This window comes from Fusarium coffeatum (genome assembly GCF_003316985.1).
Source record: "Fusarium coffeatum strain FIESC_28 chromosome Unknown BRIP53273_contig_217, whole genome shotgun sequence".
Classification (NCBI taxonomy): Eukaryota; Fungi; Ascomycota; class Sordariomycetes; order Hypocreales; family Nectriaceae; genus Fusarium; species Fusarium coffeatum.
In genome coordinates this window covers 1-23,035 of record NW_022158010.1, presented here as the reverse complement: position 1 = coordinate 23,035, position 23,035 = coordinate 1, and the positions used below count along the sequence as shown (strand labels likewise).

The window sequence follows — 23,035 nt, the reverse complement described above, 5'->3', positions numbered from 1 at the left end:
TGTCTTTTCATAGCCTCCGGCTGTTCAACAAGCCGCACTAACAATTTTCCCATTGGTCTAGCAACCCTACTCCATGTAAGCGCCCAGCCCATCAACCGAGCGGGTTATCTGACCAGGATAAGAAATGATGTTACAGATGGAATCCTTCAGGGCGCCTAGAAACGCTTTTGGCCATACAATTGGTCGTATCAATGCTGCAGCGCCTAGAATAAAGGTGCCCCGCCACGTTGATCATCTCATCATTCTACATGAAACGCCCTCTTATTAACAGGGCGGTTACTCCTCATTATTGATGATACGAGCTTTAATTCCTCGCACATTCATCATCATCTGGCCATGACCTTCGTGGGTCTCAGACAACATGGCCAACTCTTATGACCGACAGTTTCACCATTCTTATTTGGCTGATAATTCCTCGTCATCTAGCCTCAGAGCGCCCGATCGTGGGAATGAGGCAAAGGGCATAAACAGCCCTGAAACGAGATTCTTGGGTCATGAATCTACCATACCAAAAGATGGCCTGCACAGCGGAAACAATACGAAAAGGCATTTTATGCCTGGGACACTATTCGCGGATCTTAGTCTGACACTTCTACCTGCTGCTGCTTTGGGATTTACCGTAGCAGTCATGTGTCTAGACAAGAAGACTGTCGAGAAAGAGGTGTTGGCGAAATGGAACAATGCGATCACTGTGGTCAGTTTTCCCTGTGAATTTATCCACCTGAACGAGGTGACTGATAAAATTACAGATAGCTTCAATATTTCCAATTCTCTTCGCATCAGTCGCAAGCAGAATGGTCTTCCAAGCCGCGCGCTGGAATCTCGAAAAAGGCGCAACTCTCAATCTTCTTGAACAGCTCATCGGTAGCCGCACAGTGGGCTCAACTCTCGTAACGCAGATCAGTCTCGGAAGATTCAACTTCCTAGGCGTCGCGCTTCTCATCCTTTGGTCACTATCACCACTAGGCTCACAGTCCGCTCTCCGAATGCTTCGCACAAGACTTGAGCCAATACATGCGAATTCCAGCGTTCTTTATTACACCACAGATGCGCCCTCGGTGTTTAGGAGTGCTGAGCTCAGAAATTCTCGAAGCGAGATCGATTCGTATCGATCTACGCAGGCGTATATGCAGACCATGTATAGCGCTCTACTACTTGCTCCACCATCAGCCAAGAGTAACGCTATGGATTTATGGGGCAATGTTAAGATCCCGAAGCTTGAGGTTGATGGCGATGACAAGGGATGGAAGAACGTTTCTTCTTGGAACTCTGAACCGGATTCCTACTCCTCACTCGTTGGACTACCAGTTACCAATGTGACCCAAGGTAACACCACATTTTCTCTAGAATCAAGCTACATCGATCTAGACTGCAAACTCAACTACAACATCTCAGTCTTCGATGCACAAGAGTACGAATGGGATCCTCATATGGGCGGTACCAACAACGGTTCCATCAGACTTCGGAATGGGACATGGCATGGGCTCAATAGCACGTACCTACAGACAGTTTGGAGTATTGGGGTTGATCGTTTCGTCGATGAGTACTGGGACGTCAACGACCGATGCCCTTCAGTCGGAGAGAAGAAGGATTGCTCACGACCGAGTCTTCTTATCAACGAGACTGATCTGCATGTGAGGCCCGCACAGCTTGTCTTCGAATCTTCATTTCGAACATCACCTTGGCAATATGTTCCAAGCATGCGAGTCGAAGCGATTTGCAGTGTTTATCAGCGCTATGTTGAATCTCGCGTAGCTTGCTCTCGCGAAGGCTCTTCATCTCCGCAGAACTGCACTGTTACTCAACAACGTTTTTCAAGACAGCCCCACGCTGACGAGGGGGTGACTTCGATTTCCTTCCCTGACATCTGGGGCTGGGTGACTCGTGGTCTTCCTGAGGGTGTTAAACAACAGAGCTACGCTGATAACACGATCAGGTATCTCAATGACCCTGGGGTTAGGAGCTTTGCGGTGGGTGAGCCAGAGGAAGATGCAGATATGCTGAGGAATGTCACCAAAGAGCAATTCGGACGTCGACTATCACAGCTCATCAACACATATGTTCTCCTCGGTCAGTTGAATCAGTATGCCTCACAAGGCAACAGCGACGCAATCGCAAACTTTGCCCCCAACGTCACTGTTCCTGTGGACGTGAGCAATCTTGAGGAGATTTACGTCGTGCACTGGAACTGGATGGCTTTGTTCTTTGCATGCTGTGGTGTTCTTCTCGGGAGTGGTATTGTCGGAGTTGTTTTTGCTCACTTGGCTGCTGGGCCAGAGATTCTGGGTTATGCTTCGTCTGCAGTGCGTGATTCCAAGTACCTTAACCTCCCAGTAGATGCTGGAGAGAAGGAAGCTCTTGATGTGACAAAGATGATCGGACAACAAAAGTTCAAGTACGGGTATACGAACGCGGTCTCTGAAGAGGGGCGACCGTTGATGGGGATTGCATTGGAAGATCAGGTGCAAGGGATTAAGAGGCGGTCTTCCGGTAAAGGAAGCGTGGGAGAGTCTTGAAGTGTATAACATTAATGTTTTATGACCATTTCTTGTAGCGTCTATAGAGATCTTTCTTATTCTATGGTTACCAAACGCCGTTTTTCCAAAAATCCAAATATTACTCTATATGACCATCACATACCCGTTCCTGTCCAAACTATCAACCCTTCGTCGCCATAGCTGTTGCTTGCGCTGCCTTCGCAGAGTACTTGCAACGTTGTCTGATCGCAGGTCCATACTTGTAGAAGATGAAAGGCATTGGCAAACACGCAAGAGACAGAAAGGCAGGGACGGTGCTAGCCCATTGTGTGCCTAGCTTGTCGTACATTTGCTTCGTGAATAACGGAAAGGCCGCGCCAAACATCGATCGTAATACTGCATTAGAAGCGAGAACTGAGGCGGCGTAGATGGTGTATGAGTCGATGAGATAGTTGAAGATGCTGTTGAATACCAGGGCCATGCCTAAGCCGAAGGGAACACCAGCGGCTACTGGTGCCATCCAATGTACGTCAGGATATGAAGTCCTAAAGATGGTTAGTTGAGTTCTGGGAGGTGGAGAGTATGTGCACTTACCATGCGAACCAGAACATTCCTACCGGTACGCAGATTCCTCCAAGCATACATCCAGGAAGTCGATTCTCCGGAGGAACCGGCTCTCCCTTGTACTTGGCTGCTTGCTTCATGTACCAAATATTCATAAGTCCGATAACTGGAATAGCACCAATCATTCCGACTGCAACACCAAGGAAAGCCAGACCGCCTTTACCAGCGGACCAACCCCGTTCTAATTGGAAGACAACAGGATACGCGCCGAAGAGCATGTAAAGCGTGCCGAACAGAATAGCGATGTATGTTGAGAGGAGGAGAACAATGGGTTCGACAAAGAGAAGGAGCCAAGGTCGTATGAGGGCTTTCTTGAGAACAACTGCTGGGGGATCGGCTTTGCCTTGGTGTTCGTAGATCGACTTGTATACCTTGCCTGTCTTTTTGGACATGATCGCTGCGCGGTTGCCAAGGATGTAGGGGGCGTATGTTTCGGGGGCGCAGCACATGTCTAGGATCCAGAATATTCCGGCAATAATGGCCATCAAGCCCATGACCTGAAATCGTTAATAAGTAATTACAATAAAGGGTTACAAGACTCACCCATCGCCATCCCTGACCTTCAGCGAGATATCCGCCAATGAACGGACCCAAAGTCGGCCCGAGAGAAGGTGCAAGAGAGAAGAATGCCATGGCGATAGCACGCTCGTCGGGTCTGAAGACATCTGAGATGACGCCTCCAGCATTCGTCAATGGTGATGAACCGAATGTTCCACAAAAGAATCGTAGGACTAGAAGCGTAGCGATTCCGTGATCCGCTGTGCATGCTGCGCTGAAGACGACATACATGCCATAGCTGATGACAAAGATGATTTGACGGCCGTAGATTTCGCATAATGGTGCCCAGAATAGTGGTCCAACTGCGAAGCCGAGCACGTATAATGATACGCCAGCAGTGACGAGTGTTTGGCTTGCTTCGAAATGGATCATAAGTGGCATGATAGTACCTGAACATATTAGCGGTTTCCATGACCAAGCACGAGGTAGCTTACCAGTATAAGCACTTGAACTGAACGCAACAGCAAATGAAGTTGCAGCAGAAACCATGGTGATGGTCCACTTCAACCACTTCTCCCAATTAAGTGGATTCCCTGTATCATCTGGAATCCAGCTCATAACAAATGGATCTTCCACAGTACCGCATCCTGGATATTCGTAGTTCTCAACAGCCATGTCAATCCGTGTGTTGTCGAAGATGAGACTTATTAGTGATCGTTGTTTCGGTTTCGGCTCTGGGGTCTTTTGACGGAGGGTTTCATCGTCGCTGACGTCTGTTCTAGAAGCCATGGTAACAGTCTAGATCTCAGGTCGAGGCTATGCCGTATAGGGAGACGGATGTAGCCAAGATGGGGAGGTCATGCTCTTTATAAAAGATGGGCAGATCGAGGAATCCATGATGTCGGGACGGCCGGCGAGCATCAGGGATATGAAAACACGCGACTTTGTGGCATCGGAGGTCTAGTCGGCATTGATACCCGGTTACCTTACGACCTTTCGGGTATCATGGCAAGGAATCAGATCTATCGTTACAATATCCAGATGTGATAACCTCCGTACGTCGGACATCGCACATTCCAAGCGCCGGTTCCCAGCTCAAGGTCCACATAAACATGGTTTTTGACAGCTCTAGCGTCAATAGAGTCAATTCTAGAAATTAAAGCTGACAGTTAGATCATGCTTAAAATGTCCGTCGGGGTTTGGCGATCATAACGAATCCCGACTGTGGATCCCAGCTTTAATCAGCCCACATTTTTGAGGAATGAGGAATTTCGACCGAGGCTCACGTGTTTGTAAGGCTGATCAGATGCTTTTCAGCTGAGGTTTGTGGTGTTTATAAACTAGGGAGTTGGGCCCATGTGAATGTGAATGCATGTGAGTTGTGCCTTTCCACGTCATCGCTAGCAAGATCATAACGTTGAAGGGAAAACATTACGCTGTGGCCGACGCTTCCGTACGAATTGCTTTCGTTTTGGCCAATACATTTTGTCACCGAAATTGACAGTAATTAGACATGTGAGAGATTGATCGTGGGCTTGCGTTTTGGTGTTGATGTTGATGTTGACAGAGTTGTTCTGGTCATGTGACCAATACAGTTTCTCACCAGCAAATGTGGCGATAATTACCAATCCGATTGACGTCTACATGATGCTTCCATCAATTGACAAAGTCGCAGTCCTAGCACTTGACTGTTTTTAAAATTGATTTGCGGGTAAAAGCACCTTTGTAGATACTTTTCACCCAACTTGGGCCCTTGCTCATCAAGGTTCACGCTCACAAGGTGCCCATTTAGCAAGTCGGCATTATCATCCTCAAGCTCAGCATCTACACAATTTTGTGCCAATTTATCACTTTGTTCGATATTCACTCGAGAAATTATCATGGGAAGAACAGAGCCTTCTATTGGTCGTCCACCGGCGGCGTTCCGCAAAGACGTTCGCTCCAAAAAGGCTAAAGCGACTATCAACAAGGTCATTCCCAGTCTTTTACCTGGGAATTCCCGTGCTCAGCAGGGTATCGACGCAGCGGAGTTGATTCCTTTTCAGACTGCACAAGCATCAAAAGACGGTAAGACTACAGACCAAGCGAAGAAAGGCAAATCTGGTCGTCGCTCATCAACATCAAAGTCTGATGGTCAGGCCAGTCTGCCACCCTCAGCAGAAGCCAAACCACCCAGAATTTTAGTCAGAGAGGTTGATACACTCAAGGCAGCCCGAGACCTTCTCGAGATAGAAACCCCATCTGGAACAAAAGCCGATCTCAAGAATGATCGCGCTCGCGTGGCCATTCTTAACATGGGCTCCCCTCTATCTCCAGGCGGAGGTTTCCTCAACGGTGCAAACAGTCAAGAAGAGTCACTCTGCATGCGTACTACTCTATACCCTTCTCTCAAGGATGAATGGTACCGCATTCCTGATCTAGCATCTATCTACACTCCCAATGTGCTGGTCTTCAGAGATGAAGAAGCTGAAGATCTGGATAAAAAGGACCGGTTCTATGTCGACTGTATCACTGCTGCTATGATTCGAACGCCTGAATACGAGATGGACAATGACGGTATTGCGACGTACGCGAACAAAAAGGATCGCGAGTTAGCTCAGAACAAAATGAGGGCTGTCATGCGTGTCGCTGTTATGAAGAAGACGAAACGTCTGGTTCTCGGCGCTTGGGGCTGCGGCGCGCATGGAAATCCAGTTGGAGAAATTGCACGGCTATGGAAGGCGGTTTTGATGCCGAGACAGGATAAATCGAAGGGTGTCAAGGAGCGGTGGGAACAGCTTGATGAGATTGTGTTTGCGATCAAGGATCATAACATGGCTCGAGCGTTTGCGGAAGCTTTTGGAGATGGCCTCGAGAGGTTGGAAGACGATGATGAAGAGGAAGAGGGTAGCGAGGAAGATGAGGGGATGAATGTCAAGACAAAAGAATTGTTGACCAAGATTGAGGAACTGGAGCAGCGTATCGCAACAGTGGTGAATCCCAAGGTCAAGGAGGGATTGCAGAGTATTCTTGAGGGTTTGAAGAAGCAGCTTCCTGACGATGAGGGGTCAGTGCACTCGGAGGATGTTCGCTCTGACGGCAATGCTTCAAGCTAGCCTCCCCTGTAGATAGTGCCAAAACTAAGAGTATCAATGCAGGGAACATTGAGTAGCAGTCACCGTGAGCAAGGTCATCTAGCTTCGGCAGTTGACTTCCAAGCTTCAACATTCCGCTCCCATCTCGTTCATTGTCCAATTAACAGACCGCGGAAAGTTTGCCTCCCCTAACTTTTGCTAGTCTCGAGAAACTCGTGGCTTCGGTTGAGCCGCAGTGCGGAGGAGATCCCGCAAAGTCGGAGCCGTCTCCGCATTCATTCCTTTTCGACACTAGCTCGCTACAACATCACCGCTGGGAGCGTCAGGGTCCGGGGATTGTTGACATGGATCCTGTATTCGAATTGTTGAGGATGGATCAATTGAGACTTGATCGACGGACGAGCCGTTCGTCCGGAGGAGACGTGGCCTGGACATTGAACTCCAAGCATTGACTGAACAAAAGATCATGAGCTTCACAATGAGAAACCGCCTGAAGAACGGCACAACGGGTCGGTTTTGGAATAATGCGTTGACCAGTACTTCGATATTGCCATGGCACATCTGCTTTTCCGGGTAACTATTTCCCTTCTCTACTTCTGTCATCGATGTGTGCTCGCACGGACTATTCAACAAGACCGCCTCAAGATCCGGCTTTCCATTGCCGAGCTCACTTGTTAGTCGATCGACAGTCCCGCCTGCTACCCATCCCCAGATCTCGTATACACTCCAGACTCAGATACATCCACATATCTCCACCCCCAGATTCCCCCGACAATCCGGGGTAAAGGGAAGTTCATTCCGCTACCTGGATACATATAAAACTGGATCGAAGCTGTCCATTCCCCAGTCTTATCTCCATCCTGTCTCATCTTCTCAACCTCTCAGCAACTTTGAATTTCACATCCTTGCATCATGTCTCCCACTCCCAGCGCCAAACTCGGAAGCGATCGTGCTGAGATGGAACATATTCAACCAGCCATGAGCATTCCCTTATCTCCTGAGCTATTTCAGCAGTTGTATTTGCAGCCGCAGAACCAAGTCAAAGGGGATCTTCGCAAGACGTTTGGTAATCCGACACCAATTGGTAGGTTTCGATATCATCAATTGTCAGTGTGGTACTGACCCGAACAGCCTTGGCTGGATTCTTGCTATGCACTACCCCGGCATCCATGTCGTTACTCGGATGGCAGGGTGCCGGAGGGTTCGCTGCTGCCGCAAACGTGTAGGTCTCAATACTTCGTTTGTGGTGGTCAACGACTGACGACGGTTCTTAGTGGCGTCTACTTCGGTATAGGCGGTCTGCTCCTGATCGCAGGAGGGATAGGTGAATGGATCCTCGGTAAGCAAAACCCCTCCACTATCGATAATCTCACTGACGTCTCGCCAGGAAATACATTCCCATCCACGATCTTCTTCACGTTCGGCGGTTTCTGGCTCGCCTTTGGTACAACTATCGTCCCCGGCTCTGGCGCCTACAGCACATACTCGACCACCGGTACAGCTGCCGACGGCCTCAGCGAGCCCGCCTTCTATGCGACCTTTTCTTTCTTCCTAGTAGCCATGGCTATCTTGTGCAGTGTTTATTCCATAGCGAGTATCCGAACAAACATCGCCCTGTTCACTATCCTTGTTCTTCTTATTCCTTGCTGTAAGTGCGCATTTTTACTCTATCGCATATTAGTACTGACGTTGCTCGTAGTCGGCTGCCTCTCTGCTTCGTTCTTCGCTCTTGCTCAAGGTTCTGCCGGTCTTGCTCTGAAGTATCAGCACGTTGGAGCTGGTTTGCTCCTGGCGGTTACGTTTATCGGTTGGTATATGTTGACTTCGATGCTTCTTCTGTCAGTCGACTTTCCCGTCATTCTACCCCTCGGGGACTTATCCACGATCATTCGTGGTCGCTCGGAGACAAAGCCCATCAGCAAGGGTGTCTAGGGTCGCCTCGTGCAACCCCTTCAAGCATCTGCTTCATGATCGTGTGAGAGGGTGCACTTACACATCCGTCAGTAGACGGAAGTTAGTATTTTGGAAAGCATACTTGGTCCTACAACTGATGAGGACGAAAATGACACGAGATGGATGAGTAAAGAATGGATAATGAGTTTTGTGTTACAACTATGGGACTATTAGATGATTCGGAATGTTTTTAGTTCAATTGGGATAGGTGCTTCCCTATTCATTGTTCCGTGAAAGAAAACCTCCTATTGAACTCGCTGTGCAATTCCGTTACTGACGCGCATCATAACCAGTCTTGGCAATTGATTAAGCTAGCCTGTGGTACCGGTCGCATCGCCAGGTAAAGAGCCCGTCCAAATGGTGATCAGATAAAGAGATAACAACCACTTTCATCAATATACGAACTTGAGTCAGAATTTTGTGCAAATTTTGTAGATATGTACAATCCTGAATCAGACATCGGAGTGCTACAGGGTACGGAAACTTGCAGCCACAACTCAGACACGAGAAATCTTCAGCCACACCTGGTTGCAATCTTTTTCGATTAATGATCATGCATCTTGGGGACGACAGGTTCTTGTTGCTTTGTAATACAGGCCGCCTTGTATGTGCAAAAATAGGACGGTTATCAGCCACTCCGACGCCTTTCGAAATTGCTGGGAGAAGAGTGTGGAAACATGCAGGATAAGCGCAAACCATTCGTCCAGGCCACCCGGGAATAAAAGCTAATCTGGGACAAAACAGGGAACAAGATTGTCCCGGGTGGGTCGATCGGATCTCGGACCCTGTTACCTGTCATATTCTGGGAGATCATGTGTTGGCTGAACCCTTGAGGATGACAAGACATCTCCGATCTTAGCCAAGGAAAGCCTTATTGTGATATGTCGTCTAAGTAATTAGATATTACCCAACATGGTGATATGCATTAGTGTTGGTCTTGCTCACAAAAGAAAAAAAGAAAAAGACGAGTCATGTGCGTGCTTTGTATGGCATCCTCCTCAGCCGCAGTGAGACAGGTTTACACAGCGATCGCCGACCGCGTATCGAAGCAAAGCAAAAGCAGCACAGTGAGACGTTCCTTTTCTCCGACCGCCCCTTTATTTTTCAGCTTTCAGGTTGATGACGATCTTGTGTCACTGTAGCTGAGACAATGAATGGAAAAACTTTGATGCAATGGATTGGAAGCTCCGAAAAAAGGACCAAAAGACCCTGACACAGGCGCCGCTACCACAAACAGTCTAGTCTGATCGATGACTAGACTCCGCTATAACGCAAGATCTAGCCCCGCCTCTACTGTAACCAACCTCCATCTCCCTCTCCCTCTCTCCCAGTCTCCCTTCATATCTGTGACCTACCATAGACACCCGGCACTCGCCCGCACACTCTGCAAGACCGTTGCTTATCATGCCCGAAGATTCTCGGAAGGGCTCTGTAGAGAGCATGGCCCAACCGGATGCTCTGCTGCGCTCCGCCTGTACTGAGTGTCATCGTCGCAAGCAAAAATGCAATCGCCAATGGCCTTGCAACAATTGTCAGAAGCGCAAAGTCGCTGACCAGTGTCGTTTCAGGGATGATTCCAAAGCTACTTCAGGGGACGATGCTTGGGCTGCTTCCTTGGATGTTAAGCGCAAGCGCGATATGCAAGGTGAGGAGGGGGACAGTGATGATGATGTCGATGGCATTCTGGAAGCGATTGGCTATAGTCGTCTTCACCTATTGACCAAGCTTGATCAAGACGTGAGTTTGTACCTTTGGGTTGATGCGCATTTACTTACACCATCCAGTCAGGGAGCACAAAGCCTTCCGAGCAATATTATCTTGATCCGAAAGATAGCGCTCAGCTCCAACGTGCACTAGATGTGCTGCCGCCGAGACACATCGTTGGTAAGATCGCCGATCTCATTACTATGTCGCATCTAACATCTATAGACTCCTTGATCCAAAGCTTTCTCGATGTCGTCAACTTTTACTACTACATCGTCTACCCACCACACTTCAGCAAAGAGTATGCTCGCTGGTGGGATGACTATACTAAGGGTCGGCCTTGTGGTGCCCAATGGACATGTCTTCTCCTCATGGTCTGCGCATGTTCCGTCCAGCACATCGACAGCCAGACAGGTAGCAGAATTGAGAGCGAGCTTGGCACATCTGTCAAAGACTTGACTCAGAAGTATCACGACGCTGCCAGAGAACTTCACAGCGCTATTCCTGTAGGATATGGCCATGTGTATACCGTTCAATACCTACTGCATTCGTGCTATTGGTTTAAAGCCGAGGCACGGTTCGCAGAGTGCTGGCAGGTCCTTGGCGCTGTAGTCCGAGAGGCTCAGATGATTAGTGAGTGTCCAGTTATATGGGTTAATACAAGGGACTAACACTGGTAGACCTCCACAAGAAGCCCGTGGATCAATTGCCGGGATTTGAGTTGGAAATGAAGCGACGACTCTGGTGTATCGTGGATTCCTGGGACTGGTAAGAACAGATCCCAAACTCTATCGCCCATACTTACATCTTTAGGCTCGTCTCATGTCTGCTCGCCCGCCCGATGCTCATCAATCGTGAAGAATGTGACGTCGGTTTACCCTGCCTTACACTAGAAGACTACCCAGCTTCGCCTATGTTGCATCTCAAGCTCCAGTCTGAACTTGTCGGTCTGATCTTCAAGCGTTTCGGCGGTCCTAAAATTCTTACCGAACCCGCTGATATTCGCGACTACCAGAAGATTATGGAGGACTTTATGAAGACCTTTCCTCCAGAGTATGCTATGGACCATCCCAATGGACCTGCTAATGAGGACCTACCGTGGATCGCTCTGCACCGTCATTACATGCATACATGTACTCTCTCCATCTCACTCGGACCTTTCCGAGGCTACATGGCGAAGAACATCAGAGAATCTACAGCGACCGCCGTGGATATCGAGTTCCGATTAACAGGAATCGACTACGCGCTTAAACTAATGGATGCTGTTCATCGGTTCTTTGAGTACGTCTGGACTCGAGATACCACCTTCCACTTCGTCCCCTTCTGTATCTTCGATACAGCCGCTCTTCTATGCTCGGTCATCATCCACGCTGAGGATGGCCGTGTACCACGTCGTGAAGAAGTCACTGGTTCTATTGCCAGAGCTTTCATCACGTTGAAGAAGTTGCGAACTGCCACCAACACAGCCAAGGCTCCTTACGATGTTTTACGACGGTTGATTAAGAAGCTTCCGTCGTCATCTGGGATGCAGGCTGCTGATCCTTTCAAGAAGCGACGATATGATACTCCTCCCGGTGGTCAAGGAGCCATTCCTATTGCTGCGGCTATGTCGCAGCCAAGTGTTGAGACAAGCCACATTGCGCCGGCTCCTATGCCGGTTCCTTCTCAAGTATCTCCCGCCCAAGCCCACTACCAGCCCTATGCAAATCCAGTACCAGCGGCTCCAGGCAGAATCCAAACCGAAGGACCTTCATACGTGGCATATCCTACCAACAATGTAGACCCGCGATATCAACACTACATGTACACAGCTGCTCCTCATATGCAGACAATCCCTTCAACAACTGCACCACCATCTTGGCCTGAGGAGATCAACAACCGATCTCACATGCAGAATCTCACTGCTGGGCCTCCGCAGGTCGACATGGGCTTTCAGCAAATTTCCGACACCGAATTGGGTGATCTTGCTATGTTGTGGAATTGGGAGAGTTTGGATCTTGGGTTTACTTCGAATCCGATTTATCAGGAGATGTGATCTTCTTTGGGCAGCGTGAACAGGGCGCTTCTTTCTCTAAGACTGTCTTGCTGGTTGGGGTTGAGTGGTGTTGTAATCCGTCATTTTAGTGAGGAGTACTTCCAGGTTGTTTTCTAATCATTCTTTGATTTCTTCACTTAATTCTCTCTTTGCTTCATTACCTCAGAAAAGCCTGCTGGGCCAAAAGATGTATTTCAGGTTATACCAATCCTGTCACGAGTAAGAGTTTTAACTCTAGGATGTTTGGAAATTAAATATTCATCATAACCATAGCCGCAGTCTATCCTCTGATACTGATAGACTATCGAACCTTGACCGTAATCTTTCCAGTCTTGACATCATAAATATACCCGGTAATAGGCCCATCCAACACCAGAGGACTCTTCCTCAAAAACTTGATATCATCGCGAACACTCTGCTCCAAATCAGAGAAGGGCAGAAAGGCCATGTGATCAACGTCCTCGTCAAGGTCTTTTCTGACCTTTGTTTTGAGGTCAACATCAGAGAACGTGAGCATGCCACAGTCAGTCTGGGTTTTGTTAATCCCAGCGACGGAAATAATGCCGGAGGAATACGTACATGGTGGATGATGACAATCTCTCTTGTGCCAAGAAGTTGTTGTGAAATAATGATTGAGCGAAGAGCATCGGCTGCGCGACCACCTGCGTTGCGGATAACGTGTGCTGAACCGAGTTCTATTCCGAGGATTTGTGCTGGATCTAGACGGGCATCCATGCAGGCTATTATAGCGACTTTCCTACCGGTAAATCATCAGCAAATGACCTCTCGTAGTTGACATTCACATACCGTGATGGTGGAAGGGCAAGGTCTCCCTTGTCAAAGTCTTCGGCATACTGCTCATTCGCAGCCTCATACTCTGGTGTGATGGAAAGAGAGTACATCTTGAGTTTGGTAAAGATCTAGAGAAAAGTTGATTTTTTCTACAACAATCTGTGAAGAAATGATGTTCTTATAATTTTGGTTCGCAACACCAAGGGTACCCTGCCAAGCCGTCATAGGCGGGGATTATGTCGCAATCCTGATACATAGGGACGATGGTGAAACGCCAACATGTTGAATGAAACTCTACTCTGACATGGCTTGGCGCACTACTCTGGGTGGCTGGAACACCTTCTGCGCTGCACTTTACTCAACCTTATTCTTTCTCAAATTTGTAATTGTGGTTGAGATGATTGGTTGCTGCGAGGAGTTGACGTGGGCGGAGAGTAAGCGGGCGTAGAGACAAAGCAAAAGGCAACTCGAGCATGTAATCAATCGATATGAAGCTGGATAATTGTAATCGGTGGGTTATAAATAGGTTCAGTGTCAAGCACGCCTTTCATGAGGAATCATTCTTGCTCTTACTGAACGCATTACGCACGTCGGTTACACTCAACTGTCACGAGTTATCAAAAGAAACCTCCAGGCTGATACACCATCTTCTCAGAGTAAGAGCAAGTTCATCTGGTTTCTTAAGACGTCGTCATATCTATTACATAGTAAAATGGAGTCAAAATAGCGTTGCCTCTGTCAGCGGCTGATAGTGACAAACAGCCCTCATGGGATACGTCAAACCAGCACCCACTCCTCACCATCCTCAGACATTGACTCGTACTAGACAAACGTTATTTGACCTAACAACGCCCATAAACGTGGCATTAAGCGGAAACCAAGCTCGGCCCGAGCCGATGAAGACATTAGTTGATACTCATATACGTCAAAGCACTTCTCTTTGTATGTAACTGACACATGTGATGTCTTGTCTCATGTGGATCTCGTCACGGTAGCCTCTTGTCACGATATGGAGGGTAAACGCTTTTATGGACTCTTCTCGTTCATTGGTATTAACGGTATTATTGCGTAAAGAGGTATCACTAATTACAAATATGTAGACCACCCTCATCATGACCCGTACTCCCAGAGCAAATGACCTCCCAATCCCTTCGTTACGCCCGGTGCTGTGCTGCAAAACTGCTCAAACTCATCCTGTCATCATCCCCCGTAAGCTGCTCAATCCTCGACTTGGGTCTCGGCGCAGGCGCCACAGCAGGTGCCTCCCTCCTCATGTTCCGAATAAACGCCTCATCAGACTCATCATCAATCAAAACAACCATCCACACACCAACAGCCCCGTTAGATCCCAGGAGTGGTGTGCAGTGGATCCAGCGGTTACGGCCAGGGTTGGAGGGAGGTGCTTGGCCGCCTTCGCCGTAGGACTTGGTCGGCATATCCGTTTTGGACAACCAGCGGATTTTGGCAGTGAGACCGTTTCCACCGGCAAATGCTTGGGTGAGAGTCTCGCGGACGCGGTCGGAGCCGCCGATGCGAGAGAGGAATGGACTTTGAAGCATTCCTGGGACGCGGAGAGATGGTGAGGCGAAGAGAATTCGGAGACTGGGGAATGGGCGGACGAGGAGGTAGTGCTTGTAAACACCGCTGAGACGACCACCAAAGCTCATCGCAGCTGTATCCTGAAGAATGGGGTCAGACAAGCGTCGGTTGATGGTGGCATCATCCTCAAAGACAAATCTCGGCTTGTTCCAGTTCGCGGGTGCTTGGTCAGTCTGTCTCAAATCCTGCTGACGAGTCCTGTGGAAAGCACCGCCTGATTCACGGACAGTCTTGAGTTCAGTGAGATCAAACATCTCTGCCAAATCTCTGAACTCATCCTTCTTATCCTGCTTCTGCTCCTGAGCATGCTCACCCGGGTAACGCTCATTTTCAGGGTTTTCACGGTTGAGAAGCTTGGATAGTGAGTCAAGACCTGAACAATCCGTCACAAGACCTGACACATCGACTTGAGCACCAAGATGGTAGCGAACAACACCCCGTGAGTCGTAGAGAGGGGACACCATGAGAAGGTTCATGAAAGGTGAGCCGTCACGACGGTAATTGAGGAACGTCTCGCAGTGATCTTGGCCGGCGGCGAGCTTATCTCGAAGTCTCTGTACACTGTACGGGTTTGTCTTGGGACCTTGAAGGAAGCGACAGTTGCGACCGAGAACGTAGTCCATACCATACTGCGTTGTGCGGTGGAATTCTGCATTTGTTAGTGTTGGTCATTTAATCTCATCATGGCTGAACTTACCCTCACTGGCGAACACAATTGGGTTGTCGGGTCGCGAAGGATCTGTCAGACAGAAAACCTCTGCCAAACCCTCTGAAAGCTCGCGCAATTGAGGTGCCAAAGTGTCCGTTATTCTTCGCTTGATGGTGATGCTGACGGTCTGGATGTAAGTGTGTGTGATGTAAGCTGGTAAATCATGGTTGACCATTGCTTGGAATGCATCAGTCGCTCTCTTTTGAAGAGCATTGTTGACAGTATTGGTAACAGGATCCATGGTAAAATCGTGACCATCAATTTCCTGCAAAGACGCAGTCAAGGAATTGGCGTAATTAATTGCCTTCATTGCCTTGAGGGTGTCAAGATAATAAGTCAAAAGAGGCATTGAACGCGGTCGCGACGAAGACAAAAAGTTTGTGAATCGCTGTAGTAGCACGGGGTCGTCAAAAATGATTGTTAAATGCTTGGCGGAAAACAGCATCTCGGATTGATTCTCAAGACTATACTGTTTTCCCATGGCGTGCGCAGGCACGACGAGATCGAATGAAGAAGGGTCATACTCCTCTTCAGTCAATGGTTCAAGGCCATCGCCTTCTGCGCCAGCGCCCTTGGCTTGAAGCGCGGGGAGATAGGTAGGTACATAGACGGAAGAGATTGAGGAAGTATCTCTATCTCTTTGAGACCAGACTTCATTGTCGTGAGATCGGTAAGACATTGCACTTTGAGATGTTGCAGAAGATGATGGTGGAGCTGGTGTAGTAGATGCATGCTGAGTGTGAGTGTGAGTGTGAGTATGAGAATGGCCGTTGTGGTTGTGGTTCTGGCTCTGGCTATGATGCTGCTGCTGCTTCTGATCCTGCGTGGGTGCTGACGATGGCTGCTGTAACAGTCCAGGGTCGAAATCGGCTTTTCCATCGCCTAAATCTTGTGTCTCAAAACTGACTTGTTAGCTTAAAGACGGACTCGTATAGGGCCCTGTCCTAGCGAGGCTGGAGCTGAGACACGACCCAACATACCTCTGTTTGCTTTGTTTCATTCTGACTTGTCGCCTTGGGGTTTGTGAGCGAATGGGGATGGGAGGTGGACAAGAATCCATATCGTCGTCTTCAACGAGGTTGAGAGTCTGCATTTTGACAAGATTCGGTATGTCAGCCCAATGGAGGATTTACGAAGAAAACAAGGCCTTGAACTCTGTCTAATGACGCAGAGACTTTTGGAGCAATATGACAGGCACATAAACGGCAACTCACGTCTTTAATGGGAAACCAACGGACAGGGCGTTGTACCGAATGGGGTATCCAGTGGAGGCGCGGCATTGCCCTATGGATCGCTGGGAATGATTGATCACCTTTGAATGACCGTTTTGACCAGAATTGGACTGGAATTTGGAACAAGGGTGCAGTTTACGAGATATTATAAAAACTGCAGATCACGATTTTTTTGCAATTTAATTACCCATCCATGACGACTTATTGTTTGGCGCTGTATGGCTTAGAGTATGGCCCTTCTTTTTTGTCCTCCTCCAACTCAACCCAGCGCTCAGGTCCCGATCCCGATGAAAGGGGAGAAATACTGAGATCGACGATCCCTGCGTCATCTATTTTGATAGGTTCTCCTGGGATTTCAGTAGTGTCTAGGGACCTAATTTAGCGGACCGCTAGTCAAGTAGAGAGAGGGACAAAAAGAAAAGGACCCTAACGTGGAGTCGTTGCAGTGGCTGAGGGGCTCTTTTTTGGCGTTGGCTAACCAGCTGAGTTACATCGACAGGGGATGGTTATCTAATGCCTGTCAGATCACGATGCATAATCGAATCGGTCCAAATCTGACTGCTGATCATTCAGAATGCGGTGTTCGTGTACCTGTTTTTGGGAGACGATAATTCTGGGCAAGCGTCTCTGTGCCGTGTATTATTTCCAACGACCGTAAGAACTAACGAACTTAACAAGATTTCCAGAGTCAATGCCCATCAATTAAATGACGTACGGGGCACATATTTAATTCCGCAGTCTCCGCTGCTGTCTGTCACTGCCAGCGTCAACGTCAACGACAACGTCAAAGCCAAAGCCAAAGCCAAAGCCAATGGGCGCCAATGTCAGTGCCAATTCTTCAACGGAACCCAATCCATTACTTTCCGACGCTCGGGCTTTACGTAGGTAGCGTTGGGTTATCGTCGGGTTACATTATTACCCAATACAACCGTTACTGTAAACGTAGTTACAGCGCTAAACTGTACCCCATGAAACCTACAACGTCCACCGCCGCAGGTGGAAAACGGGAACACGGGCGAAGACCATCGCTTTGGGAATGGTGATTCTCTTATCAGCTTAACCGACTGTATTATCTTCTGCCTCAACTGATGGACCATCTCCAATTGAGCTAGGCTCTGCAACATCTTTTGTTGTTGAATGGAATGTTGATCAAGAAGCCGTTGAGGGTCAACGGCTTTCCCACGTTCCGTCCGTCGCGTCTTTTCCATCAATTGGTTAATTTAGGTAGCTTCTTGGACAAAAACAAAAGATCCCATCACGCTTCATTGACCCACTGGCAATAAAATTTAGAATTTTTGGGTCGCTAGGCTATCCCAGTTTACAGCACGGCAGATGTGCGTTTCCTTTTTTCGGATCGTATGTCCACGTCGAAAACGACAATCAGAAAGATTTTAACTTGAAACAATTGAGAATTTTGCTTCTTCGGACTCGAATCTGACTTGCATCGATTCGAAAAAGCACGTGAGTGAGACACCTCTGATCCCTTACCTTGGGCCCGACGGATGATCCCTGTAGCCATGAGCCATGAGCCATGGTGCCTCCAGCTAAACGAAATACGTGACTCGAGTCAGTTTACTCCACATGATCAACGTCTTGATGAACAGAAGGTCTCGACTCTTCTCGCTAGGATATATTTAAGAAAGCGTAAAGGCCGTGATGATGTGATTCCTGCCCAAGACTAATTTAGACATGATCGCTAGCACGTGCGCTAACACTTTGACATCCTTTGGGCCGGTAACTTCGTAACATGCCCGATGGTCATTGCTGTATTTTATGAAGAGCACCACCTCTGAATGATAAGAAATGTTGAAACGGAAAATTCCGCGCGCTGATCTGACGGCAAGTCAAGGTCAATGCTGATAAGCCGAAGCTCAGCTTGTTTGTTCAGAATTGATCTTTTGTCTGGGTATGGTGAACAACAGCACACTCCGGAACATCATCATGTTTTTGACGAAGTGAATATCGAGAATGACTCGACTGCATATGTTCTCTGTTTCTTATCAAGGAAACATGACCACCATGCGATCAGAGACGAAATAGTTTGCGTTATATGTTAATCTGGATCAGCGTTTGTCTCGGTCAACAACAGCAAGCAGTTTTCCCCCTCAGCCTACAATCTTCATGAACAACTCTTCATACTTTGTTATCTTGTGTTGTACCTTTTTGCAGCATAGCATGTCTTTCAAAACTCAGCAACGTAGATAAACTGTCTCTGGTTTTGTGCTTTCTGACAAGACGCTTGTTACAGTAGACCCAGCCACTCCTTTGGGGGGACGATGTTAAGAAGCATTCTCAATTGTCAGCATGATTTAACATAAGAATAGCTATTGTTTGTGCTCTATAGGTCTTTCCGCAAGGTGCAAATGCGTCATCAGTGCCGAAGCCGCCGGCATTTGTAAATGACGTTCACCCCATGCTAACGATTTGTCGGCCAGCCGTTTTCTGGACAGATGGTGAATCAAAAGTTTGCTGGTCTGTTGAGTCCGCCTTGGGGAATATTCTCTGTGAGAATGTTCTTGTCAAAAGTTAAATAGGAAAGGCGAATCAAGATCCATTCAGCATCCGCTGCTCGGGGTCTCCGACCATTGACCAGCGCACGAAGAAGCCTCACCAGTTCGTCCTCTTTTCGAAATGGACATTTCTGGGACAGTCTATCATGGCAGCATTTAATTTTCAGGAATGGAAACTGCTCACCTCCACGACGTGACACAGCTCAATATCATTCTTACCGTCACTCCGCAATACAAGTCGGGGACTGGACGCTTGTCAGTTGGTGCAAGGCGAGATCAGCAAGTCGTTTGACAGCTTACTGCAACAAATTTTCTTCCATACATCAGTGTGTTTGTTGCTTTCACTCGAGAATTCCTGCAATCGAACAGCAATCTCCCCGCCACCTGGAAGGAATTCAACACGACAGGGCTAACGATGGATGAAACGATGAAGGGCAATGATGGTGACACAACGGTGATAGAAGTGAGGGCAATGCTCGAGGACTTGAGACAACCAGCTAGATACCTTATTTGTGAAGTTGATGAGCAGCAGCAATCTGCTACACACACGTGCGGATTCGGCGAGCAGCCCAGGCAAACAAAAACAAAAACAACAAATACCAAAGGGAAGAAAGCAGGCGCAATTCGTGATGTAGTTCCAACCAACACATCACACCCTGGATGCGTCCTTTCTGATACGCCCGAGCTGGCATGGATCACATCGAAAACACACAGATTTGTCGCGTAAAACAGGCTTCACCGTTTTAAGGGCACCCCAAACACAAACTTTCCCAATTATCACCAATATTCACTATAGAATCGGATTTCAACAAACATAAGGTAGGCATGCATATATATATCAACTATTACCTACCTACTCATCACAAATTTGACATGCATTAAAACCGACATCGACAATAGGGTCTCGCTGTACCAAGACGAACTACAAAGGCACCTTGCTCCTCTCATGTGCCATCACGATCCGCGGCTCGACTCGTCAAGTACTCGCCAGCTTCTGATACCCGCTCTACTGGAGGTCATTCCAACACAGAGGTAATAGCTCGCAGACGCACAATCAACAAGGATCGGCACATCAGTACTTTGCTGTCCCTTAGAGTATCAAAAGCCCCCGAAAGCATAAGAGACGAAATAGTTTACTTGATTTATGCTAGCTTAGACTAGCATTTAGCCTGCTTTATGATAGTAGCCTAAGCTTCAGAAGATAATTCTTCTATTTTTGTTTTCGGGTTCACCTGAGTTCCTGTCACTGCCCGTCACTGCCAACATTCTAGATATCCTTAAGCCCTAGTTAGGGCATAGGAAGCTTTCAGTTCCCACGTAACGACTTGGGAATTACGAGAAGCTTGCCTTCTGTAGCTTCAGCTTCTGACACTTTAACCCTCACGTCTTCTGTGTTGACTCTTTGCCCTTTCCAGCACCACTCTATCAATTAGCTATCCAGCACATAGACATTGCTACCGTGTTATAGTCGACACTTTATTCATTTTCTTTGTCAACTTCTAACGTCTTCCTTCTCATATCATCCTTCCTCCCATCCCAGGTCGATCGGTTATTCAATAAGAGCGCCCTGCCAGCTGGAGGACGGCACAGGAGATCCTCTGCCTGACCCAGATTTAACACTCTCTTTCAGGCCGTACCGGACAACCCGTCACTATGAGGGACCTCCTTTCGATGCTAAACTACAATGGTTGGGATACCTCCCAGGATGCCGGTCATCCAGCGCCCCTCGTCGAACAAAAGTTCGAAGAATCTCGCGTCCAGGTCGGCTTCCTGTCGCAGGACCATCCTCTTCCCGCAGGGAGAACTCGAGACGGACAAGTCCCGGCTGCTCGACGAGCAGGCTAGCCTGTCTTTTTCGGCATCAGTCTCCAGTACGAGGATGGAACTGTTGGCTGGGCCTGGCGTGACAGGAACAATTCGGGCGTTGGCCCAAGATACGTCACCCTTGCAAACGGGAAGTCTCCAAGGAGCATCCGCGCGGATATCCTGGTCCACTTTGACACCATGGAGTATGACCGCATCAGAATTTACAACTCCTGTCTCGCCGTCTTCCACGTCCGCTGCATTATCAAAAAGTGGGCGAACAGAGGATCAACTACCTACCCCCGCATCGACGACGAGGATCGTCCTCGCAACTTTGCAACTGCGCGGCTTGCTATTCCGGTTTCCCTTGAGAGCCAGCTCCAACTTGGGGCTTCACAGGATGCGCATGAGCGCATGGCAACCAGTATCCCTCATTCGAGCCGTATTCCTCATTTGCGCCATCATCCTCGATTTCGCCACCTTCTTCATTTGCACCATCTCCCTCGCCTGTGCCGTCTTGCTTCCTTGCGTCGTCTTACTCTCTCACGCCCCCCTGCGCCGTTCAAGCGATAATGGCTACTACAAGAACTATCCTGAAAGAAGACGATATGAGTCTAAGAGAGCGCCACTCTTTCAATGATCTTACGGCAATCCTATACCCAAGAGCTGATAAGATTACCGATTATATGCGGAGTTATCTGATGATGGAGGTATTCTACGAATAGGATTCCCAGAGTACAGTCCCTATCGACGATAAAGTCCCGAAAGCTCCTCCCCGTCCCACTATCTACGAAACCGGGGTCCAGGTGGAGACATGGAAAGAAAGCACAGAAGCCATGGCACCAAAGGGGAAAAAGCGCAAAGCCAACGACGACTTGAGCCAGACAGCAAAGCGTCTACACCAAGACGATTCAGGGAAGTCAAGTGCAACTCGAACCCAGGCGGCAGATACTAGCAACGAAGCCATTCTCACTGTATCTGTTACACCCAAATCAGGAATGGTTTTCAGTTGGAAGACCTCAGCCGGACACATAGCTGGCGGTGTCATTAAGGTGGAACTTACCGAGTTCAGCACACTCTCAGAGACCAGGTTTGCAGCAATCGAGGTGCATGATAAGTTTTGGCGAGAAACCCCAAGCATCCAGAACAAGGCTTACGTCGTCAGCCTTGAATCAACACTTTCAATTCATCAATCCTCAATGAATAGATGGTTTAACCTTAAGAGAACGCCATTCCTTTGATGGCTAGGTATCAGTTTTATACCCAAAGGCCAATATCATTACCGACCGAATGAAGAACTATTTCATGATGGAAGTATTCTTTGAATAGGACTCTAAGAATAAACTTCCCACCGATGAGAAGATTCCGAAGCCTCCTTGTCCCACCATTTTCGAAACCGGTGTACAAGCAGGAATTTGGAAACCTATAGCTACTAGAACCAGCGACTCAACAACCACCAAGGGCAAGAAGCGCAAGGCTGACGACAACAACAACCAGTCGTCAAAGCGAATGAAAAAATAGACGTCTGAGTCTAGCCGAGCGCAGGCAACTGATCCAGGCCATAAGGCCATCCTGACTGTGTCGGTAACGGCCAATTCAGGGCTTACTTTCAAGTGGAGGACGGAGACCGGGAACATGAACGGCGGAATCGATAGAGTGCAGCTCATCGAATACCCAACAGCATCTGACGCAAGATTCGCTGCCATTGAGGCACATGATCAGTTTTGGAGACACGCGGTGGCCATTCAGAACAAGGTATATGTCATCAGCCTGGCGCGGAAACGCATCAAGCGTTTCGCAGCTACCAGTGGCAAAAAAACGAAGTACCTTTCATCAGTATCGACTTGCGGCCAACCAAAGTCTTAGAGCCTCTGCTTGCGGTTGATGAGCAGGAGGTGCAGCTAAACGAGATCATGGAGCATTAGAAGAGGAGAGCCAAGATGTGATAAATGCGTGGGCTTCTGGCGTTGATCGATTTGTGGTGTATTTTCTTTTCTTTTTCTTTTTTCCTTTTTTTTTTTTTTT

At 48.2% G+C, this 23,035-nt stretch overlaps 8 protein-coding genes across 8 annotated transcripts; 5 read left to right on the top strand and 3 right to left on the bottom strand.

Annotated features, from left to right (window-relative positions):
- Nucleotides 1–361: 361 nt before the first annotated feature.
- FIESC28_08915 (uncharacterized protein) lies at nt 362–2,516 on the top strand (the record flags this gene model as incomplete). Its single annotated transcript, XM_031163052.1, has 2 exons — nt 362–694; nt 750–2,516. The coding sequence occupies 2 exons, from the start codon at nt 362–364 to the stop codon at nt 2,514–2,516; spliced, it is 2,100 nt and encodes a 699-aa protein (XP_031012889.1).
- A 142-nt stretch (nt 2,517–2,658) lies between these two features.
- Nucleotides 2,659–4,388, bottom strand: FIESC28_08914 (uncharacterized protein; the record flags this gene model as incomplete). The annotated part of the gene is made up of 4 exons (XM_031163051.1): nt 2,659–3,022; nt 3,072–3,598; nt 3,645–4,048; nt 4,094–4,388. 4 exons carry the CDS (start codon nt 4,386–4,388, stop codon nt 2,659–2,661), a joined length of 1,590 nt encoding a protein of 529 aa, XP_031012888.1.
- Nucleotides 4,389–5,479: 1,091 nt separating this feature from the next.
- FIESC28_08913 (uncharacterized protein) lies at nt 5,480–6,694 on the top strand (the record flags this gene model as incomplete). The annotated part of the gene is made up of 1 exon (XM_031163050.1): nt 5,480–6,694. The coding sequence occupies one exon, from the start codon at nt 5,480–5,482 to the stop codon at nt 6,692–6,694; it is 1,215 nt and encodes a 404-aa protein (XP_031012887.1).
- Nucleotides 6,695–7,585: 891 nt separating this feature from the next.
- On the top strand, nt 7,586–8,605 carry FIESC28_08912 (uncharacterized protein; the record flags this gene model as incomplete). The annotated part of the gene is made up of 4 exons (XM_031163049.1): nt 7,586–7,757; nt 7,805–7,895; nt 7,948–8,321; nt 8,373–8,605. The coding sequence occupies 4 exons, from the start codon at nt 7,586–7,588 to the stop codon at nt 8,603–8,605; spliced, it is 870 nt and encodes a 289-aa protein (XP_031012886.1).
- Nucleotides 8,606–10,030: 1,425 nt separating this feature from the next.
- FIESC28_08911 (uncharacterized protein) lies at nt 10,031–12,365 on the top strand (the record flags this gene model as incomplete). Its single annotated transcript, XM_031163048.1, has 5 exons — nt 10,031–10,363; nt 10,411–10,510; nt 10,556–10,963; nt 11,011–11,098; nt 11,144–12,365. 5 exons carry the CDS (start codon nt 10,031–10,033, stop codon nt 12,363–12,365), a joined length of 2,151 nt encoding a protein of 716 aa, XP_031012885.1.
- Nucleotides 12,366–12,666: 301 nt separating this feature from the next.
- Nucleotides 12,667–13,267, bottom strand: FIESC28_08910 (uncharacterized protein; the record flags this gene model as incomplete). The annotated part of the gene is made up of 3 exons (XM_031163047.1): nt 12,667–12,894; nt 12,945–13,122; nt 13,173–13,267. 3 exons carry the CDS (start codon nt 13,265–13,267, stop codon nt 12,667–12,669), a joined length of 501 nt encoding a protein of 166 aa, XP_031012884.1.
- A 1,044-nt stretch (nt 13,268–14,311) lies between these two features.
- Nucleotides 14,312–16,558, bottom strand: FIESC28_08909 (uncharacterized protein; the record flags this gene model as incomplete). Its single annotated transcript, XM_031163046.1, has 3 exons — nt 14,312–15,405; nt 15,454–16,367; nt 16,446–16,558. 3 exons carry the CDS (start codon nt 16,556–16,558, stop codon nt 14,312–14,314), a joined length of 2,121 nt encoding a protein of 706 aa, XP_031012883.1.
- Nucleotides 16,559–20,860: 4,302 nt separating this feature from the next.
- FIESC28_08908 (uncharacterized protein) lies at nt 20,861–22,876 on the top strand (the record flags this gene model as incomplete). Its single annotated transcript, XM_031163045.1, has 4 exons — nt 20,861–21,025; nt 21,080–21,434; nt 21,752–22,100; nt 22,546–22,876. The coding sequence occupies 4 exons, from the start codon at nt 20,861–20,863 to the stop codon at nt 22,874–22,876; spliced, it is 1,200 nt and encodes a 399-aa protein (XP_031012882.1).
- Nucleotides 22,877–23,035: the final 159 nt, after the last annotated feature.